General features: G+C 38.8%; 1 protein-coding gene across 5 annotated transcripts in view; it reads right to left on the bottom strand.

Annotated features, from left to right (window-relative positions):
* cntn5 (contactin 5) overlaps positions 1-24,884 on the bottom strand; it is a 207,765-nt gene that overhangs the window by 127,291 nt on the left and 55,590 nt on the right. For all 5 annotated transcript variants that reach the window (XM_062060955.1, XM_062060950.1, XM_062060952.1 and 2 more), the window contains 3 exons: positions 23,759-23,983; positions 16,420-16,546; positions 16,173-16,348 (listed from right to left, as the gene is read on the bottom strand). In XM_062060955.1, coding sequence (XP_061916939.1) covers positions 16,173-16,348; positions 16,420-16,546; positions 23,759-23,983 — 528 coding nt within the window. The remainder of the gene's footprint in view (positions 1-16,172; positions 16,349-16,419; positions 16,547-23,758; positions 23,984-24,884) is intronic.

The following is a 24,884-nucleotide window of genomic DNA, read 5'->3' as shown; positions in this document are numbered from 1 at the left end:
ACATACGCAAAAAAAAGTTGCGCACATACGGTCAAGCGATCAAATGTTTAGAAGCCAAAGCTGCATACTCACAGTAGCACGTCTGCGTCTTTGTCATCCAAATCAAAGTAATCCTGGTAAGAGTCTGTGTTGTCCCAGTTCTCTACAGGCGTCTGTGTATCGAAGTCAAAAGTCCTCCTGGTTAGAGTCTCTGTTATCCGAGTTCTTCCATCTTGACTGCATCTTTCGGGAATGTAAACAAAGAAGCGCCGGCTGTGTACTGTTGTTGCTGACTACGTTCGAAAAATACGTCCATTTCGCACCGACAACTTTCTTCTTTGCTTGCTCAGCTTCCTTCTCCATAATGCAATGAACATGATTGCAACAGATTCACGAACACAGATGTCCAGAATACTGTGGAATTATGAAATGAAAACAGAGCTTTTTCTTATTGGCTTCAATGTGGAAGGCATACCCGTGTTCGCCGGGCTACGTCACGCGCATACGTCATCCTCAGAGGCGTTTCGAACCGGAAGTTTAGCGGCAAATTTAAAATGTCACTTTATAAGTTAACCCGGCCGTATTGGCATGTGTTATAATGTTAAGATTTCATCATTGATATATAAACTATCAGACTGCGTGGTCGGTAGTAGTGGGTTTCAGTAGGCCTTTAAATCAACATAAAAAAACACAAGATACACTTACAATTAGTGCACCAACCCAAAAAACCTCCCTCCCCCATTCACACAAAAGGTTTGTTTCTTTCTGTTATTAATATTCTGCTTCCTACATTATATATCAATATATATCAATACAGTCTGCAAGGGATACAGTCTGTGCTTCCTACAATATATATCAATATATATCAATATATATCAATACAGTCTGCAAGGGATACAGTCTGTGCTTCCTACATTATATATCAATATATATCAATACAGTCTGCAAGGGATACAGTCTGTGCTTCCTACATTATATATCAATATATATCAATACAGTCTGCAAGGGATACGGTCTGTGCTTCCTACATTATATATCAATATATATCAATACAGTCTGCAAGGGATACGGTCTGTGCTTCCTACATTATATATCAATATATATCAATACAGTCTGCAAGGGATACAGTCTGTGCTTCCTACATTATATATCAATATATATCAATACAGTCTGCAAGGGATACAGTCCGTAAGCACACATGATTGTGCGTGCTGCTGGTCCACTAATAGTACTAACCTTTAACAGTTAATTTTACTAATTTTCATTCATTACTAGTTTCTATGTAACTGTTTTTATATTGTTTTACTTTCTTTTTTATTCAAGAAAATGTTTTTAATTTATTTATCTTATTTTACAAATTTTTTTTTAAAAAGTACCTTATCTTAACCATACATGGTTGTCCAAATTAGGCATAATAATGTGTTAATTCCACGACTGCATATATCGGTTGATATTGGTATCGGTTGATATCGGTATCGGTAATTAAAGAGTTGGACAATATCGGAATATCGGATATCGGCAAAAAGCCATTATCGGACATCCCTAATTGAAACTATTTGATTTATTATTGCATCTGGTGGAGAATATTTGTATCCAATAAATAAAATAGATACAAAACACAAAAATAAACTACATTACATACATAAAATCAATAGAATTCATAACATTTATCAAATAAAATACACACAATAAATGAAATAAATACAATAAAATAAAAAATAAAAACAGGAATGAAAAAAGAGACTAAATAAGAAAAATGGAAAACATGTATTTAAAAATGATATGGACCAAGAAATAGAAGAAAATGTAATAAGTAAAAATGATTGTTTAGTAGAATTGAAAGACATTTAGTCCTTGCTGAGGTGTGCTGGTCTGATTTAGGAGCAGATGCAAGGTTGCTGGTTCCAATCCCTCCACTTGTGTGCACACTGACCAAATAGTCTTCAGCCCTGAAGTAAAACATCTTTGAAGAGACCACTCTGCTTCCTGTCCCCTGAGTGCACATTGTTGCAGGCTAATTTGTTTCCTGAGTCAGTGGTGCTCAACACGTCCCTGCAGGGTAGTTAGGACGCTCCATTATGGTCATGTCTTTGTGCTGCCTCAGCTCTGATCGCTGACTGCTTGCTGGAGCATGCAGACATGGCAGGACACGCCCACATTGAGTGTGCAGACATGGCAGGACACGCCCACATTGAGCGTGCAGACATGGCAGGACACGCCCACATTGAGCATGCAGACATGGCAGGACACGCCCACATTGAGCGTGCAGACATGGCAGGACACGCCCACATTGAGCGTGCAGACATGGCAGGACACGCCCACATTGAGCATGCAGACATGGCGGGACACGCCCACATGGAGCATGCAGACATGGCGGGACACGCCCACATGGAGCGTGCAGACATGGCAGGACACGCCCACATGGAGCATGCAGACATGGCGGGACACGCCCACATGGAGCGTGCAGACATGGCGGGACACGCCCACATGGAGCGTGCAGACATGGCGGGACACGCCCACATGGAGCATGCAGACATGGCGGGACACGCCCACATGGAGCGTGCAGACATGGCAGGACACGCCCACATGGAGCATGCAGACATGGCAGGACACGCCCACATGGAGCATGCAGACATGGCAGGACACGCCCACATGGAGCGTGCAGACATGGCGGGACACGCCCACATGGAGCGTGCAGACATGGCAGGACACGCCCACATTGAGCGTGCAGACATGGCAGGACACGCCCACATGGAGCATGCAGACATGGCAGGACACGCCCACATGAAGCATGCAGACATGGCAGGACACACCCACATTGAGCATGCAGACATGGCAGGACACGCCCACATGGAGTATGCAGACATGGCAGGACACGCCCACATGGAGCGTGCAGACATGGCGGGACACGCCCACATGGAGCGTGCAGACATGGCAGGACACGCCCACATTGAGCGTGCAGACATGGCAGGACACGCCCACATTGAGCGTGCAGACATGGCAGGACACGCCCACATGGAGCGTGCAGACATGGCAGGACACGCCCACATTGAGCGTGCAGACATGGCAGGACACGCCCACATGGAGCATGCAGACATGGCAGGACACGCCCACATGAAGCATGCAGACATGGTAGGACACGCCCACATTGAGCATGCAGACATGGCAGGACACGCCCACATTGAGCATGCAGACACGGCAGGACACGCCCACATTTAGCCTGTGGGACTAGAACTTCTTAGAGTGTCCCACGCAAAGAAGATAATGACTCAACATGTATATAACTTACAAATATATGTTCAATTTGTACATATATACATACATATATGTACATAGATGTACATCTATGTACATATACATATATGTACATATACATCTATGTACCTATACGTGTACATCTACGTACATATAAATCTATGCTATGAGGTGGCGACTTGTCCAGGGTGTACCCTGCCTACCGCCCGAATGCAGCCGGCTCCAGCACCCCTCGCGACCCCAAAAGGGACAAGCGGTAGGAAATGGATGGATGGATATATGGACAGTACATCTATATACATATACATGTACATATATATATGTACATATACATATATGTACATATATGACATATACTTATACCTATATAACATATACATGTACATGTACATATAAATGTATATATGACATATACATAAATATACATATATGTACGAATACATTACCATATAAATATATGTACATAGACGTATACATACATGTACATATACATAGACAAATATGTACATATACATGTACATATATGTACATATATATACATATACGTACATGTACATATACATTTACAAATATACAAATATATACATACCGTATATACATACATATGCATATATACTTATATAATATACATATACAAATACATAAATATAGTCATATATCCATCTATAATATATATATATATATATATATATATATATATATATATATATATATATATATATATATATAAACACATATATACATATATATATATACACACACATATATACATAAACACATAAACATATATATATATACATATATAAATATATATATACACACACATATATATATATATACGTATACATATACAGTATATGCCTATATATATGTATCTACACATACATATATATATAAACACGTATATATATATATATATATATGTATACATGTATATACATACTGTATATACATGTATACATATATGTATATATGTAAAATATATATATATATATATATATATATATATATATATATATATATATATATATATATATATATATATATATATATATATATATATATATATGTGTGTGTGTGTGTATATATATGCATATATATACATATACATGCTTGCTGGGAAACGACAGACTGGGAGGCAATTGGAGCGGCCACGAACAATCTGGACGAGTATACGGACACTGTGACCTCATACATACAGTTCAATGAGGCGCGCATCATTCCAACGCGCACCAGGGTTTGTTATAACAACGACAAGCCCTGGTTCACACCCAAGCTCCGACAGCTGCGCAAGAAGAAGGAGGTTGCGTGGAGAAGCGGGGACCGAAGTACATACAGAGAAGCGAAGTACCACTTCACCAGGGAAGTGGAGAAAGCTAAATCTGTGTACTCTAACCGTCTACAGGAACAGTTCCGCTCCAATGATTCTGCGGCAGTTTGGAGAGGTCTAAGGGCCCTTACGAACTATAAGCCCAAAACCCCCCAGTCCCTGAATGACCGGACTCTCGCTCAGGTCCTCAACACACATTACTGTCGTCATGAACGGCCTTCAGCTCATCAAAGCCATGCTCCCCCCACCATCACCATCCCCACCAATGCCAGCACATCATTAAAGGAGTTAAAGGACTCAAAGGACTCCAAAAACATCATAAGACTGTAAAGACCCTCTCCATCACAGAAGAGGATGTACGCCGGCAGTTCTTGAAGCTGAATACGCGGAAGGCCCCCGGGCCGGATGGTGTCTCCCCCTCCACTCTCAGACACTGTGCGGACCAGCTGGCTCCTGTCTTCACTGACATTTTTAACACCTCTCTGGAGCTATGCCGCGTGCCGTCCTGCTTTAAGACCTCTACCATTGTCCCTGTCCCCAAGAAAGCACGGATCACAGGACTAAATGACTACAGGCCGGTCGCGCTGACGTCTGTGGTCATGAAGTCCTTTGAGCGCTTGGTCCTGCCCCACCTCAAGGACATCACCGCCCCCCTCCTGGACCCACTGCAGTTCGCCTACAGAGCCAACAGGTCTGTGGATGATGCAGTGAACCTGGCCCTCTACTTCATCCTGGAGCATCTGGACTCCCCAGGAACCTACGCTAGGATCCTGTTTGTGGACTTCAGCTCTGCATTCAACACCATCCTCCCTGGACTGCTACGAGACAAGCTCTACCAGCTCAGCGTGCCCGACTCCCTCTGCAGTTGGATTAATGACTTCCTGACAGACCGAAGACAGCACGTACGGCTGGGGAAGATTGTCTCGGACAGTCGAACCACAAACACTGGTACTCCTCAGGGCTGTGTACTCTCCCCCTGGCTCTTCTCCCTGTATACAAACTGCTGCACCTCAAGTTTCAAGTTTAAGTTTATTATTCTTCGGTCAATCGTCAACAAATAAACAAACAGTTGTACATTCTTAAATTGAAAATGAAAATGTTGCAGACCGAAAGGGTTTAGGCTGAAGTTGAACACTTATTGCGCCTAACCCTATAAACAATGTCAAGTACAAAATAAACTTCCGAAAATTATTGAATGTCCATTGTACAACATATTATAAATACACATTATACATAACATAAACACAGTTCAATTATATACACAGTAAAGGCATGTGAAATATCCTTGTAGACATGTTAAACCTTTGTACCAATTTATATACTATATACAAACAATTGTACTTCCATTATTATTTATAACCCACATTTAGTATTTGAATTAACATTGATCATAGTATTAACTACTGTGTTGATTCAAGAGTGATATATTTTTTCAAGACATTGGTCTTAAAGTGTTTTTTAAATGTGTGAATAGAACTGGAACATTTTAAGGAATAATCCAAGCTGTTCCACAGTTGAACCCCCCTGACAGAAACACTTTTTAAGCTTGTTCTTATCTTAGCTTTCTGGAAGACAGCTGAACCTCTGAGGTCATAGAGATTCTCTCTGGGTTTAAACCTCTCCTGTAGACATCCAGGCAGCATGTGGTTATGAGCTTTGTACGTCACAATAGCAGTGTTGAGGTCAACAAGATCGTGCAGTTTTAATGTTTTTAATTTAATAAACAGAGCATTGGTATGGTCATGATAATCTGCATAATTTACAATTCTAATCGCTTTCTTTTGAAGTAAGAATATAGATTTAATGTTTGTTTTGTAATTGTTACCCCAAATTTCGACACAATAATTAAGATAAGGGAGTACAAAAGAATTATATAACATGATAAGAGCCTTTTGATTTACGGAGTTTTTTATTTTATGTAACATAGCAATATTTTTTGCCATCTTTGTCTTAAGTATATTTATGTGCAGTTTCCAATTTAATTTATCATCTATATGGATTCCCAAAAATGTTGTTGAATACACCCTTTCTATCTCCATATCATCAATTCTTATATGACACTGTATGTTATTTTTCCTATTTCCAAAAATTATATATTTTGTTTTATTTAGGTTGATTGATAGTTTATTGGCATCAAACCATTGCTTTAGTATGTGGAGTTCACTCTCTATAGTCCCTAAGAGATGGCCAAGGTCTTGCCCAGAACAGTACAGACTTGTATCATCAGCAAAGAGAATACATTTGAGTTTTTTAAAGATTTTACAGATATCATTAATGTACAATAAAAACAATTTTGGTCCCAATACAGAACCTTGGGGTACTCCATGTGTTATAATCTTTTTATCTGAATCTACATTATTCATATGCACGTACTGTTCTCTGCCACCAAGATAACTTTTCAACCAATCATGAGCAAGACCTCTGACACCATACCTCTGCATTTTGTTTCAAAGTAATGTGTGATGGATGGTGTCAAAGGCCTTGCTCAGGTCAATAAAAAGGCCAACAACAAACTCCCTCTTATCAATTGCAGTGGTTACCTCCTCAACTAGTTCCATCACTGCCATGGAAGAGGACCTGTTTGGTCGAAAGCCGTATTGGTGTTCACTTAGCAAGTGATGCTTGTCAATAAATTGTCTAATCTTGACACAAATAATTTTTCAAGGATTTTTGAAAATTGTGAGAGTATAGAAATAGGCCTATAGTTGGTGAACTGATGCTTATCTCCACTTTTGAAGATGGGAATAACTTTTGCCGTTTTCATTTTCTTTGGGAAAACACCTTTTATAAAAGAAATATTACATACATAAGTGAAGGGAACAGCTATAAAATCAACAATTTCCCTGATCAGAGAAAAGTCCAAGTCACAGCAGTCTGTTGACTTCTTGTTTTCTTGAGAATTTACAATTTCTGTGATTTCACTTTCATGAACGGGGGAAATAAAAAACGATTCTAAGTTGCTTTGAATGGTATGTTCATTAAATTTGACACTGTTTTCGGGTTGTACAATTTCATTTGCTAAATTAGGTCCAACATTCACAAAGAAGGTGTTAAAAGCATCCGTTATTTCCTTAGAGTCATTTATAGTTTGATTATTTTCTATGAAATAGCTTGGATGTTCCTTATTTGTCATGTTTTTTTTAATGATACCATTCAAAACTTTCCACGTACCCTGGATGCTATTTTTATGTTGTTCTAATAGGTTACAGTAATATGTTCTTTTGCTGTGCTTTATTATTTGTGTTAACTTATTTTTATACGTTTTATATTTGTGATCAGTTTCTTTGGTTCTGTGCTTTAAATGTCTTCTGTAAAGATAATTTTTCTTTTTGCAGGACTTCAATAGTCCCTTTGTGATCCACGGTTTGTCCTTAACAGTGCTGTCCTTAATGTAATGTTTTTTCATTGGACAGTGCTTATCATACAATGCTATGAAAATGTTGAGAAAATGTTCGTATGCCTCATCTGGGTCTGTGGAGGTGTAAACCTCCCCCCAGTCTTGAGCACATAACTCAGACTTGAATGCTGCCATAGTTTCTGGCGTTTGATGTCTAACAAATCTATATTGAACTGCTTTTTTGGTCCCTCTCTGATCAAAGAAATTGTGGAAAATGCTGAATACAGGTAGATGATCACTTATGTCGTTGAGTAGTAGTCCTGCTGTTATTTGATTCTCAGGTTGATTGGTGAAAATGTTATCTATCAGTGTGGCAAAGTCTACTGTTATTCTGGTAGGTTTTATGATAAGGGGAAAAAAATTATTACTGTACAATCCTGTTATAAAATCGGTTGTTTTGGTACTGTCCATGGGATTCAGAAGATTAATATTAAAATCACCGCACACAATATGGAGCTTGTTTGACTTATTAAACAAATAGTCCAATTTTTGATTAAATGTGTCTAGACATGATCCAGGTGTTCTATAAACACAACTAACATTTTTTATTTTTTATTTTTCTACTTCAATTTCTACAGTAATACATTCAAAAATTCCAGCTATAGCAGTTGATTTGCTGTCAATTTTCCAACATTTTAAATCTTGATTTACAAAAAGTGCTACTCCTCCTCCCCTTTTTCCAACTCTGTTTGTGGTGAATAATTCATAACCATCCAATCTCATATCACAACACTTGTTGTCATCGAGCCAAGTCTCTGAGACTGCAACAATACTAAATTTTTTGAACTGGCTCAGATATTCACTAATATTGTCAAAATTTTTATACAAGCTTCGGCTATTAAAATGTATTACAGTAAAAGATTTGTCCATATTCACACATTTAAATTGTTCGTCTGTGTAGTACTCACAGTTTCTGGTAATGTTATTGTAAAGATTACAGTCTGGATCTATATCACTGCCAAACTCATTTGAATTACAGTTATAATTGATGTTGTCATAAAAATCTAGTTGAATATGATTATAATTATTATACAGTTCTCTACTATGAATATTATCAGTACTTCTACATTCAGATTCCTTATTACCAATATTAGTAAAGATATTTTTTAATTCACTTTCCATTATATTTTAATTTATTTTTCTTTGTACAAATGACACATTTGTATCCACCTCCAGTGAAACATTTACACTAAACACACACTTAATATGATTATATAGTTCAGGTCTTAAACTCACTGTGACTCATAAACACACTTTGTTGATGAGACCGTTATGGAGAGTCTTTATACGCCTTGATGTAGCTGTCTGCCTCGGCTACTGATCCGAGCCAAACGCGGATGCCGTCTGTCTGTGTGATGCGGAGCTTGGCCGGGTAAAGTAGCGAGGGTTTGAGTCCCATCTTGTACAATGACGCCATCACAGTCCGGTAAGCCCTCCGCTGATTCACTACCTCTGGAGAGTAGTCCTCATACACTCTGAACGTGTGCCTGTGATATTGTAGCGTACCCCTCTTCCTTGTCTCCCGAATCAGCAGGTCTTTGCTCTGGAAGCGATGAAAAGAAAGCAGGATAGGTCGGGGCTTGTCCCCGTGTCTCAGCTTGGGAGCCGGGCTGCGATGAGCGCGGTCCAGCTCAGGTGGAGAGGCGAATACTTCCTCACCAAGTACTTCTTTCAGCAACATGGAGAAAAACTTGGTAGGTTGCGGGCCTTCTATCCCTTCGGGTAAGCCAACTAGGCGGGCATTACTCCGCCTGCTCCATCCCTCCAGGTCGGTGAGCTTAGCCTTTAGCTTCTGGTTGTCGGTCTGTAGCATGTCACAAACAGCCTCCACCTGCTCCAATCGCTGATGTATCGATTCGGCATTTTCTTCCAGAGAGGTCAGTCTGTGGTTATGACTGTTGACTGTGTTTTGAAGTCCGTCCAGCTTCTCGTTCACCTCGTTAAAGGATGTTTTAAGCTCTGTTAGCAAGGTTGATCTATGGTCCGACAGTATGGCTATCAGCTCAGCCTTGCTAACGGCTGCAGCATCGACCTCTGCCTTCTCTTGTGGTTTTGCAGATTTGGGAGGCATTATCGTGGTGAAGCGAGTTTTTTATGAGTCGTAGTAGTAAAAAATAAATTTACCAGCGGTTAGATGCTCGTAAAATACAGGTCGGGTGCATGTCAAAAAGGTAGAGTTAAGCAGGAGCTGGAGGCTAACACGTCTTCACGCCATGCGTCCTCAACCGGAAGTCACCAATCCGTAAAACTGCTGAAGTTTGCGGATGACACCACCCTCATCGGGCTCATCTCGAATGGCGATGAGTACGCCTACAGGAGAGAGGTGGACCGGCTGACGTCCTGGTGCAGCCTCAACAACCTGGAGCTGAACGCCCAGAAAACAGTGGAGATGATCATGGACTTCAGGAAAGTCACAGCCCCACCATCCCCCCTCACCCTGATTGACTCTCCCACCCCCGTCCCCATTGTGGACTCCTTCCGTTTCTTGGGCACCACCATCACCCAGGACCTCAAGTGGGAGCTGACCATCAGCTCCCTCATCAAGAAGGCCCAGCAGAGGATGTACTTCCTGCGGCAGCTGAGGAAACTTAAGGTGCCGACCGAGATGCTGGTGCAGTTTTACTCAGCCATCATAGAGTCCATCCTGACCTCCTCCATCACAGTGTGGTTCCCCGGCGCCACAGTCTAGGATAAAAATAGACTGCAGCGCATCGTACGTGCTGCTGAGAAGGTGATTGGCTGCAAGCTCCCATCCCTCCAGGACTTGTTCTCCTCCAGGACCAGGAGGCGTGTGGGTCGGATCACAGCTGACTCTTCTCACCCTGGACACACACTATTCTCCCCTCTCCCCTCAGGCAGGAGACTACGCTCCATCCAGACCCACACCTCCCGCCACCTGAACAGTTTTTTCCCCTCGGCCATCAGGCAAATGAACAATAACTCCTAACAGCAGCTCCTTGAATTCCTTGAATCCCTTCTAGGTCTATCATCTCCGCTGTTTTCTGGGCGTTCAGCTCCAGGTTGTCCTTCTAAGTCTATCTGATAGCTCAGTTACAGCTCTTTTTATACCAAATATGTGTTATATGTGTTTTATGTCGCACGTTTGCATCAAGAAAAATTCCTAGTTTGTGAACCCGTTCTCAAACAATGGCAATAAAACGATTCTGATTCTGATTCTGACATACTGTATATATATATATATATATATATATATATATATATATATATATATATATATATATACACACACACATATATGTATATATATATATATATATATACATATATATGTGTGTGTATATATATATATATATATATATATATATATATATATATATATATATATATATATATATATATATATATATATATATATATATATATATATGGGTATATACATATAAATATATAGAGTACCTAAATTAATTAGAGCGCACTGGCACCTTTTCTCACTGGAGAAGCCCAACGTGTGTGTCGTGACCTGGTATTGGCGGATGCTCGAGACTTCAACAAACTAAAGAAAGCCATTCTCGACAGCCAAGGATAGAGTCTACCTGCCAGGGCCCAACGCTATCACAACTGGACCTTCCAGCCCACTCAGCCACCGTGACCACAGGTAGCCGCGCTGCTCCGACTAACACACAGCTGGCTAACGAGCGAAGGGAACCCCCCTCCGTAGACTGACTGGTGATAGACTGCTGTATGTAACATCTACAGTCGACTCCAACTTCTAAAATTGGGACTATGGAGTAAGACAGACCTGGGCATTCTGCGGCCCGCGGGCCACATCCGGCCCTTTGTGCATCCCTGTCCGGCCCGCGTGAGGCCAATCATAAATTACAAAATACATTTAAAAAAGTATCTATGTCGAGTGTGCAATACAACGATGCTGCTTTTGTTTTGAAAAGCGTTATTTGTATTACTTCCGTGTGGACGTATGCGCGTGCGTGATTGTGAGTGAATGTGAACAGCTGCAATCACAAATGACAAAATAAAGTTGAAAAAACATCTATGTCGTGCGCGCAATGCAACTGTGCTGCTTTTATTTTGAAAAGTGTTATTTATTGGGCGTATGTCCGTGTGTAACCTGCGAGTGAAGGTGCACATGCAGCGACAAGTGATGCACGGTTTACACCCAAGACGCTAAAAAGAGAAAAGTTGATGAAGAATGGTGTATTTCCAACAAGACATGGACTGCCAAGCAACGTTCCCTCTAAGGTGCGTGCCTGCGCAATTGCGCACTGCTCAAGTGTCCTCTGCGCACAGCAAATATATGCCGCGCACCAAATCAAATCCCATCTGAATTCTAAACAAAATAAACACATTTATTCTGGGTAATTTTCCAACACAACTCTGAGTGACAGTGACAACAAGCGGCCCTAACGGTGTTCGTCAACACCGTTCAAGTATTGTAACGTCTATCGAGATGCTTCGAGGCCAGGAATTATATCCATCACTTTATTGAGCAAAACTGTTTATATTCGGCCATAACCACACCAAAAACATGAGTAAAACACTTCTATCTCGAAAAACTAGTCATTTTCTGCCGTCCAAACCAGGCCAGAACCAACTTGTCATCTGTCACCAACACGCATACCACTAAACCACTGGTGCGTTTATGGCCACACAAAAAGTCGGACAACTCAAACACCACACAAAGTTACACTATGACTCCTCAGTCATACGTGTGCTTATTTTACTGTCATTTATTATTAATGTTAATTTATTTATATTAATCATGGGATGCTGTTACTATAGAAAGTTACAGGAATGCACACTTCATCCTATGCTTACATTTCATTGTGCAACATGAGGATGTTTAAGGGGAACTCAATGTGATCTCTGAAAGGGGTACAAATGATTTCCAAAGCAGTGCTTTTGGTATAAAGTTAGGTTAGGTTAAATTAAAGTATTATTATTATTATTAATTATAATAATTATTATTATTATTTATCTTACGGTATATATCAAAAATAATATTGAGCAAAACTGTTTATATTCGGCCATAACCACACCAAAAACATGAGTAAAACACTTCTATCTCGAAAAACTAGTCATTTTCTGCTGTACAAACCAGGCCAAAACCAACTTGTCATCTGTCACCAACACGCATACCACTAAACCACTGGTGCGTTTATGGCCACACAAAAAGTCGGACAACTCAAACACCACACAAAGTTACACTATGACTCCTCAGTCATACGTGTGCTTATTTTTACTGTCATTTATTTTTAATGTTAATTTATTTATATTAATCATGGAATGCTGTTACTAGAGAAAGTTACAGGAATGCACACTTCATCCTATGCTTACATTTCATTGTGCAACATGAGGATGTTTAAGGGGAAGTCAATGTGATCTCTGAAAGGGGTACAAATGATTTCCAAAACAGTGCTTTTGGTATAAAGTTAAGTAAGGTTAAATGAAAGTATTATTATTATTATTATTTATCTTACGGTATATATCAAAAATAATATTGAGCAAAACTGTTTATATTCGGCCATAACCACACCAAAAACATGAGTAAAACACTTCTATCTCGAAAAACTAGTCATTTTCTGCCGTACAAACCAGGCCAAAACCAACTTGCCATCTGTCACCAACACGCATACCACTAAGCCACTGGTGCGTTTATGGCCACACAAAAAGTCGGACAACTCAAACACCACACAAAGTTACACTATGACTCCTCAGTCATACGTGTGCTTATTTTACTGTCATTTATTATTAATGTTAGTTTATTTATATTAATCATGGAATGCTGTTACTAGAGAAAGTTACAGGAATGCACACTTCATCCTATGCTTACATTTCATTGTGCAACATGAGGATGTTTAAGGGGAACTCAATGTGATCTCTGAAAGGGCTACAAATGATTTCCAAAACAGTGCATTTGGTATAAAGTTAAGTTAGGTTAAATGAAAGTATTATTATTATTATTAATTATTATTATTATTATTTATCTTACGGTATATATCAAAAATAATATTGAGCAGAACTGTTTATATTCGGCCATAACCACACCAAAAACATGAGTAAAACACTTCTATCTGGAAAAATTAGTCATTTTCTGCCGTACAAACCAGGCCAAAACCAACTTGTCATCTGTCACCAACACGCATACCACTAAACCACTGGTGCGTTTATGGCCACACAAAAAGTCGGACAACTCAAACACCACACAAAGTTACACTATGACTCCTCAGTCATACGTGTGCTTATTTTACTGTCATTTATTATTAATGTTAGTTTATTTATATTAATCATGGAATGCTGTTACTAGAGAAAGTTACAGGAATGCACACTTCATCCTATGCTTACATTTCATTGTGCAACATGAGGATGTTTAAGGGGAAGTCAATGTGATCTCTGAAAGGGGTACAAATGATTTCCAAAGCAGTGCTTTCTGTATAAAGTTAAGTTAGGTTAAATGAAAGTATTATTATTAATTATTATTATTATTATTATTTATCTTACGGTATATATGAAAAATAATATTGAGCAAAATTTAATTGAAATATTGTTGGGTTGCTCATGCGGCCCCCGGTAAAAATGAATTGCCCACCCCTGGAGTAAGATGTCACAGCTGAGTTTCTTCGCTTACACAAGATACCGGGCTCTCCGCGGATTACATTACCCAGGAGAAGGAGGTGGAGGGACAGGAAGCAAAAACGGGGCTGCAGAGCTGGCGCGCTAGCTAGGCTCCACAAGCTGCCAGTCAAACCATCGCTTCCAAGCATTTTTTTAATCAAATGCAACTAAGATCCCTCGCCAACAAGCTGAAGCTGCAAATAAGATTGTTGGGGACAGCTGCATCTACCTTTTTCCCACCGGCGACCCATCACCTTTTCTGTCGTGTACTCATGTACAGTGTTGGTCTAATCTTGAACGTGTTTTTGATGAAAATGACATTTCAGGTTTAGTGGGGCCCTTTCGGTTGAATGTGCCACTCTTATCTTTTGTTGCGCCCCAAAAAGTGTTAGCACTGTAAGGAACATACTTTTTACACAGTGACCTGCACCTTAGGCCATGTAAAAATGGCTAACGCTAATACAGGGGTCAGCAACCTTTTTGAAACCAAGAGCTACTTCTTGGGTAGTGATTAATGCGAAGGGCTACCAGTTTGATACACACTTAAATAAATTGCCAGAAATAGCCAATCTGCTCAATTTACCTTTAACTCTATGTTATTATTAATAATTAATGATATTTACACTTAATTGAACGGTTTAAAAGAGGAGAAAACACAAAAAAAATGACAATTACATTTTGAAACATAGTTTATCTTCAATTTTGACTCTTTAAAATTCAAAATTCAACCGAAAAAAAGAAGAGAAAAACTTAAAAAAAGAATTTATGGAACATCATTAGTAATTTTTCCTGATTAAGATTAATTTTAGAATTTTGATGACATGTTTTAAATAGGTTCAAATCCAATCTACACTTTGTTAGAATATATAACAAATTGGACCAAGCTATATTTCTAACAAAGACAAATCATTATTTTTTCTAGATTTTCCAGAACAAACATTTTAAAAGAAATTCAAAAGACTTTGAAATAAGGTTTAAATTTGATTCTACAGATTTTCTAGATTTGCCAGAATAATTTTTTTGAATTTTAATCAAAATACGTTCGAAGAAATATTTCACAAATATTCTTTGTCGAAAAAACAGAAGCTAAAATGAAGAATTAAATTAGAATGTATATATTATTCTTTACAATAAAAAATAAAAAAATTACTTGAACATTGATTTAAATTGTCAGGAAAGAAAAGGAAGGAATTTAAAAGGTAAAAAGGTATATGTGTTTAAAAATCCTAAAATAATTTTTAAGGTTGTATTTTTTCTCTAAAATTGTCTTTCTGAAAGTTATAAGAAGCAAAGTAAAAAAATTAATGAATTTATTTAAACAAGTGAAGACCAAGTCTTTAAAATATTTCCTTGGATTTTCAAATTCTATTTGAGTTTTGTCTCTCTTAGAATTAAAAATGTCGGGCAAAGCGAGACCAGCTTGCTAGTAAATAAATACAATTTAAAAAATAGAGGCAGCTCACTGCTAAGTGCTGCTATTTGAGCTATTTTTAGAACAGGCCAGCGGGCTACTCATCTGGTCCTTACGGGCTACCTGGTGCCCGCGGGCACCGCGTTGGTGACCCCTGCTCTAATCATTAGCATGCACATGTCAATTAGCATTAGCACTACAGCACTTACATGCAAACTGCAAAAGGGCGTCCCGGCTGAGCGCCGCGCCAAAAGCGTTGTGGGCGCGACATTGGTACTTCCCGGAGTCGACGCTCTGACTGGCGTTGGCGACCACCAGGTGGCCGTGGATGAGCTTGTAGCGCAGGTGGGCCTCCACGTCCAGCTTGGTGCCGTTCACGTACCAGCTGTCCACAAACAGGAAGTAGCGTGAGCCAAGGCTGCGGGGAAGGAAAGGTTCATTAGGAGCAGGTGTCACCTGTACGTGGGAGGAGGGTTCCCCCGCGCCTCGCAGTGCATCACCACGTTGTTGTTGCCGTCGCCGCTCAAAGGGAAAATCACATCCTCGGGCTCCCGAATGAAAACTAGTCCCAACTCTTGGCTTTCTACGGAAAAGAGACAGAAGCAACTACTGTTGTATACTTGGTATCGTTACTACAGATGTTGGTATCGCTTCGTCCACCTCTGTTTACATTCAAGAGCGCTAACTCGTCATTTAGTTTGATGCCATCAAACTAAACCGTCATGGCTGCCGCCATCCCTCTGCCAATTGTGCACATGCCCCCCCCCCGACAGGCTGATGATGGACGAGTGGTATCGCTGAGTGATCCATCAAGATGTCGGTATCGTAGGGCACACATTCATTCATGCTTCACAGCCTGGGGCCGATACGGTTACACTCAGTCGCTCCCTGACTTCTTTTTACACTTGAGTGGCAGCCGAGAATAACAACACCTTAGCAAATATATCCACATGTTGAGACTGAAAGAAGATGATACAGTACATATATAAATCGCACCTGCCAAAAATGCATAATAAAGAAGGAAAAAAACATATATAAGTCGCACTGGAGTATAAGTCGCATTTTTTGTGGAAATGTATTTGATAAAAGCCAACAGCAAGAATAGACATTTGAAAGGCAATTTCAAATGTGTAAAGAATAGTGAACAACAGGCGGAATAAGTGTACGTTATATGAGGCATAAATAACCAACTGGTATGTTAACGTAACATATTATGGTAAGAGTCATTCAAATAACTATAACATATAGAACATGCTATACGTTTACCAAACAATCTGTCACTCCTGATCGCTAAATCCCATGAAATCTTATACGTCTAGTCTCTTACGTGAATGACATCAATAATATTATTTGATATTTTACGCTAATGTGTTCATCATTTCACACATAAGTCGCTCCTGAGTATAAGTCGCACCCCCGGCCAAACTATGAAAAAAATACCGATATCAACCGATACCGATATATACAGTCGTGGAATAAACACATTATTAGGGATGTCCGATAATATCGGCCTGCCGATATTATCGGCCGATAAATGCGTTAAAATGTAATATCGGAAATTATCGGTATCGGTTTTTTTATTATCTGTATTGGTTTTTTTATTTTTTATTTTTTATTTTTATTAAATCAACATAAAAAACACAAGGTACACTTACAATTAGTGCACCAACCCAAAAACCCTCCCTCCCCCCATTTCTTTCTGCTATCAATATTCTGGTTCCTACATTATATATCAATATATATCAATACAGTCTGCAAGGGATACAGTCTGTGCTTCCTACATTATATATCAATATATATATCAATACAGTCTGCAAGGGATACAGTCTGTGCTTCCTACATTATATATCAATATATATCAATACAGTCTGCAAGGGATACAGTCTGTGCTTCCTACATTATATATCAATATATATCAATACAGTCTGCAAGGGATACAGTCTGTGCTTCCTACATTATATATCAATATATACCAATACAGTCTGCAAGGGATACAGTCTGTAAGCACACATGATTGTGCGTGCTGCTGCTCCACTAATAGTACTGACCTTTAACACTTCACTTGACTCATTTTCATTAATTACTAGTTTCTATGTAACTGTTTTTATATTGTTTTACTTTCTTTTTTATTCAAGAAAATGTTTTTAATTTATTTATCTTATTTTATTTGATTCATTTTTTTAAAAAGTACCTTATCTTCACCATACCTGGTTGTCCAAATTAGGCATAATAATGTGTTAATTCCACGACTGCATATATCGGTTGATATCGGTATCGGTTGATATCGGTATCGGTAATTAAAGAGTTGGACAATATCGGAATATCGGATATCGGCAAAAAGCCATTATCCAGAGGTGTGGACTCGAGTCACATGACTTGGACTCGAGTCAGACTCGAGTCATGAATTTGATGACTTTGGACTCGACTTGACAAAATGTAAAGAGACTTGCAACTCAACTTAGACTTTAACATCAATGACTTGTGACTTCACTTGGACTTGAGCCTTTTGACTTGACATGACTTGCTACTTTCCCCAAAACCCAAAGATTAAAAAGTTATTTGGGAGCGCGCCGCTCCGTATTTTTCATTTTCTTCGTCTGTGTCTATCAGCGTGTTGTTCCTGTCAGCTGGTGTGCTCTCAGTACAACAGCCAATCAAATTAGATCTACGTTGTTTTCATCACACAGCATTCATCCAATCAAATTGCAGGACAACCACCGAACAAGAGTTGTCAAACAATGTGGCAGTGAGAAACAATTATGCCAAAGTTAATTTCGTTCGGGTATTAAAACTACGACTTGGTCAACAAAAAACGAATTGCCGTATGCAAATCACGCAGTTCGAATATTACAGACGGAGACGCAACAACTTCCAACTTCGTTCGACATTTGAAGTTGCACAAAGGGTACGTTTTGAATGTAAGCTAACGTTTATTGGCTAAGTAACGTAACTTTCATTTGCTGTGTAGTTAAATCAGTGAGGCTGTAAACTCACTGCTAACGTTATAACCTTAGACATCTTATAAGGGTACGCAGCATCGAGCGCTACTGCCTACAGGCGCAGACGAGACGCGGGGCCACCATCTTGGAGTGGTGATCCGCTCCACTCAGCGCAATTCATTTGGCAGGAGCAATGAACTGTCAGCGCATTTAGTTCATCTTACCTCACTGAATACCACTGATTTTCACGCGCTTTTTTGTCATACGTGTAGCTATGATAAAGGAAACATGTTTTGGCGTGTTTTATTATTCATAGTTTGCTTAACAGTAATATAATATTCTTATACGCTATAAGTGACCAGACGTCCGAGATGGGAATATAATCCCAGAGAAAGGGGAAAAAAACGGTCAGCTATTTTTAAATTGAAGAAACAATATGATTAGGTTATGTATACATGCGTATATCCTACATAAACAATGTATGAATACATTATAGATATATATATATATATATATATATATATATATATATATATATATATATATATATATATATATATATATATATATATATATATATATATATATATATATATATATATCTCTTATAGACTGTATCTCTGTTGCTGCAGCAGCAGAGAGTCTGTCTTGGCACTTTGTATTGATATTTTGTATTACATTCTTCCCTTAAATGATCATGTTTACAGTCATTGTTTTATATGTATTTTTTATGTATGTCGCTTTGGATAAAAGCGTCTGCCAAATACTTCAACATAAACATATATAAACACCTGAAAGTCTTTATCAGCTAAAACCACCAATCTGTTTCACTGGATTCAGAATAAAACCAAATTCTGTCTTACCCAACAATGTTAATATTTGAATATTGTTACTTGAAGACTTATTCCTGGTTACAATTATACTGTTAAGAAAGTATTGTCTTATATTTTGCCTAAAATGAGAATGCATCATAATCAGTGGCGGCTGGTGAATTTTGTTTTAGGTGGGGCTGAAAGTTTGTAAACCAAACCCCTGTAGGGGGGTCATCCTCCCCCAGAAGATTTCTTTGTGATTTTCACATACAAATATTGAAGATCTTTGCTCCTTCTCAACTCTGTGGTAATATTATTTTCATAAAATACAACCAATAGTACATTAATGTTAAATCTTACTTGTGAAAAGTAATCCCCCGATTCCTATTTTCAACAGTCCGCTCATTTGAGTAGGAAAACGCTGAACACCATCTTTATTTTCTACCTGTCAACTGTCACTACTTCAAGATGGCGGCCAAATTGCTTGCGTCACAGCAACCAATGCTGCTTCTACTTATAAGATGTCTATGGTTATAACGTCATTGCAAACACGGCAATCTGTTGCGTCCACTGCAGTTCGCTACCTTATTCATACTTTTTGCCAAGTGATTTTTTTAAGCAGGGTTGAATGAGGTACCTAGACAAAACGTTACGTTAGTCAATGTATCACACACAGTAACGTAACGTTAAAATGCATACTATATTAACAATATGTGTACATATTGCATAGGGCCCTGACATCTAAAAAGTACAACTCTGTTCATTGTTTTGTTCATGTTTTTGTTATGTTTTTCATATGTACGCACACATAAACACACAGACAGTACGAGATGAGATCAATGAGATAAGGTAAGAACAGGATAGAAATTGCTGTGGAACTAGTTACAATGCAATATGCCATGGAAATACAATGTTAACACTTTTGTGCAAATAAGTACAGTTGCACTTGTTTTTTCAAATGTGTTTATTCTGTAAAAGAATGAGTTAAATGTTTAAAATTATTGGATAATAGTGCTATTATGAAGTGCAATGTCAGCACTTTTTTTCCCCTGCAATTTCAAATGCACTTGTTCTAATAAATAAATTCAGCGTTTTAAAAGCATACACAATCTGTGTAAATATATTAGTCTGTGGTTAAAAGGACTTGAAAGGACTCGAAATTCAAAATGCAGGACTTGGGACTTGACTTGAGACTTTCCAGTCTTGACTTTGGACTTGACTCGGGACTTGCCTGTCTTGACTCGGGACTTGACTCGAGACTTGAGGGCAAAGACTTGAGACCTACTTGTGACTTGCAAAGCAATGACTTGGTCCCACCTCTGCCATTATCGGACATCCCTACACATTATTATGCCTAATTTGGACAACCAGGTATGGTGAAGATAAGGTCCTTTTTAAAAACATTAATCAAATGAAATAAGATAAATAAATTAAAAACATTTTCTTGAATAAAAAAGAAAGTAAAACAATATAAAAACAGATACAGTACATAGAAACTAGTAATTGTCATGTCTGTTGATCATGTTTTTGTTTGGCCATGTGCTGTTTATTTTTTGGACTCTTTTTAGTTCCTGGTTGTGCACTTCCTTGTTTGTTTGTTACCTTGCCAACCCATTAGTTTTCACCTGTCATGTCACGCACCTGTTTCACGTTTTGAGTCACGCACCTGTTTTCACTGATCATGTCACTATTTAAATCTGTCTGTTTCTGTTGTTCGTGCTGGCGACATCACACTTTTTCATCACTCTGCTTCATGTCGTGTTCACAGTTCCTTGCCAAGTAAGTTTTGTTTATTAATGCCACAGTTAGTGTTTTGGTTTCATTGTTCATAGTTTCTGCCTTTTTGTGCAAGTTTTATTTTCATAGCCAGGTTTTTGTACTTCCGCCTTGTGCGCGCTTTTTGTTCATTCCTTTTTTTGAGTGTTAAAATTAAATCATGTACCCACCTTCACGCCACGTATGGTCCAAATCATTTGCACCACGGGACAACAAATCACGCCAAAGTCCCAGTCTTGACAGTAATGAATGAAAATGAGTAAAATTAACCGTTAAAGGTTAGTATTATTAGTGGAGCAGCAGCATGCACAATCATGTGTGCTTACGGACTGTATACCTTGCAGACTGTATTGATATATATTGATATATAATGTAGGAAGCACAGACTGTATCCCTTGCAGACTGTATTGATATATATTGATATATTATGTAGGAAGCACAGACTGTATCCCTTGCAGACTGTATTGATATATATTGATATATAATGTAGGAAGCACAGACTGTATCCCTTGCAGACTGTATTGATATATATTGATATATAATGTAGGAAGCACAGACTGTATCCCTTGCAGACTGTATTGATATATATTGATATATAATGTAGGAAGCACAGACTGTATCCCTTGCAGACTGTATTGATATATATTGATATATAATGTAGGAAGCAGAATATTAATAACAGAAACAACCCTTTTGTGTGAATGGGGGAGGGAGGTTTTTTGGGTTGGTGCACTAATTGTAAGTGTATCTTGTGTTTATGTTGATTTAATTTAAAAAAATAAAAAAAAATAAAAATAAAAAAAACGATGCCGATAATTTCTGATATTACATTTTAAAGCATTTAGCGGACGATTATATCGGCAGGACATCTCTAATATATATATATATATATATATATATATATATATATATATATATATATACAGTATATGCCTTTCATCCATTCATCGTCTTCCGCTTATCCGAGGTGGGGTCGTGGGGGCAGCAGCCCAAGCGGGGAAGCCCAGACTTCCCTCTCCCCAGCCACTTCATCCAGCTCCTCTTGGGGGATCCGGCAGACACAGTCTTCCCAACGTGTCCTGGGTCTTCCCTGTGGCCTCCTACAGCTCGTACGTGCCCTAGACACCTCCCTAGGGAGGCGTTCGGGTGGCATCCTGACCAGATGCCCGAACCAGCTCCTTTGGCTCCTCTCCATGTAGAGGAGCAGCTTTAATTTGAGCTCCTCCCGGATGACAGAGCTTCTCACCCTATCTCTAAGGGAGAGACCCGACACCCGGCGGAGGAAACTAATTTGGGCCGCTTGTACGCGTGATCTTGTCCTTTCGGTCATAACCCAAAGCTCATGACCATAGGTGAGGATGGGAACGTAGATCGACCGCTAAATTGAGAGCTTTGCCTTCCGGCTCAGCTCCTTCTTCAACACAACGGATCGATACAGCGTCCGCATTACTGAAGACGCCGCACCGATCCGCCTGTCGATCTCACCATCCACTCTTCCCTCACTGGTGAACAAGACTCCCAGGTACTTGAAACTCTGACATCACATGGACTAAGATAAGACCTTCTGGAGGAAAGTTCTGTGGTCAGATGAAACAAAAATGTAGTTGTTTGGCCACAATACCCAGCAATATGTTTGGAGGAGAAAAGGTGAGGCCTTTAATCCCAGGAACACCACCCCTACAGTCAAGCATGGTGGTGGTAGTATTATGCTCTGGGCCTGTTTTGCTGCCAATGGAACTGCTGCTTTAAATGGGACAATGAAAAAGGAGGATTAGCTCCAAATTATTCAGGACAAGCTAAAATCTAAAAAAGTTGGGTCTTGGGCGCAGTTGGGTGTTCTAACAGGACAATGACCCCAAACAAACGTCAAAAGTGGTAAAGGAATGGTTAAATCAGGCTAGAATGAAGGTTTTAGAATGGCCTTCCCAAAGTCCTGACTTAAAGGTGTGGACAATGCTGAAGAAACAAGTCCATGTCAGAAAAGCAACACATTTAGCTGAACTGCACCAATTTAGTGGTCAAGTGGTCAAGCAGAAGCTTGTGGATGGCTACCAAAAGCGCCTTATTGCAGGTAAACTTGCCAAGGGACGTGTAAGCAAATATTAACATTGCTGTATGTATACTTTTGACCCTCACATTTTCAGTAGAGCCATAATAAATTCATAAAAGAAGCAAACTTCATGAATGTTCTTTGTGAGCAACAAGTATGTGCTCCAATCACTACATCACAACAAAATAAGAGTTGTAGAAATGATTGGTGTCTCCTACCTTGACTTGTGTGGTCCTCCTGAGGGTCCGGCAGGTTCATAGCAGGATGAGGGTGGCTGGCAAAGACGGACCAGTCGGGCAGTGCGGGCCCCCCACCATGATGCTGCCCACCATGATGCTGCTGTGGTCGCCCGCGGGGGCCGAGTGGCGAAGAAGAGCTGTCTGCTTTCATCCTCAGCAGGGCAGCGTAGGAAATAGGCCGCACCCCCACCGCTAGTGCAACATCTGCAACACATGAACTGCATGCTAGTCTCACTGTTTACACTACTGCTTGCTTTTGTGTAAGTACATGTTTCAAATTGGTGTCAAATAATACAATATAGAATATTTCAGATGTAGCTTGACTATGAAGAGAGACAGTTAGCAAGCTAACTAGCCAAGGTGGATGCTAAACAAAGATGGCAACTTGCAGCAGACAAATGCAGCAATTACTTGTAATAATTAATCATGTACGGCGATAATGTACAGCAATAATGTAGAGTAATAGTATACAGTAATAATGTGCAGTAATAATGTACAGTAATAATGTACAGCGATATTATAGAGTAATAATGTAGAGTAATAGTATACAGTAATAATGTGCAGTAATAATGTACAGTAATAATAAACAGCAATAATGTACAGCGATAATATAGAGTAATAATGTAGAGTAATAGTATACAGTAATAATGTGCAGTAATAATAAACAGCAATAATGTACAGCGATAATATAGAGTAATAATGTACATTATTATGAAGAGTAATTATGGACAGCAATAATTTACAGTAATAATATACAGCAATAATGTACAGTAATAATGTACAGTATGTCAAATATCAACAACTAAAAATAATGAATGTCAAATATCAACAAGTAAAATAATTAATGTCAAATATCAACAACTAAAACTAATATCAAATATCAACAAGTAAAATAATTAATGTCAAATATCAACAACTAAAACTAATTAATGTCAAATATCAACAATTTAAAAAATAAAAAAGTCAAATATCAACAACTAAAATAATTAATGTCCAATATCAACAACTAAAAGTAATTAATGTTAAATATCAACAACTAAAAACAATTCAGCTCAAATATCAACAAATACCAATAATAAATGTCAACAATCAACAAATAAAAATA

Source organism: Entelurus aequoreus, linkage group LG10 (genome assembly GCF_033978785.1).
Source record: "Entelurus aequoreus isolate RoL-2023_Sb linkage group LG10, RoL_Eaeq_v1.1, whole genome shotgun sequence".
NCBI lineage: Eukaryota > Metazoa > Chordata > Actinopteri > Syngnathiformes > Syngnathidae > Entelurus > Entelurus aequoreus.
This window is presented reverse-complemented; position numbering and strand designations above follow the sequence as displayed.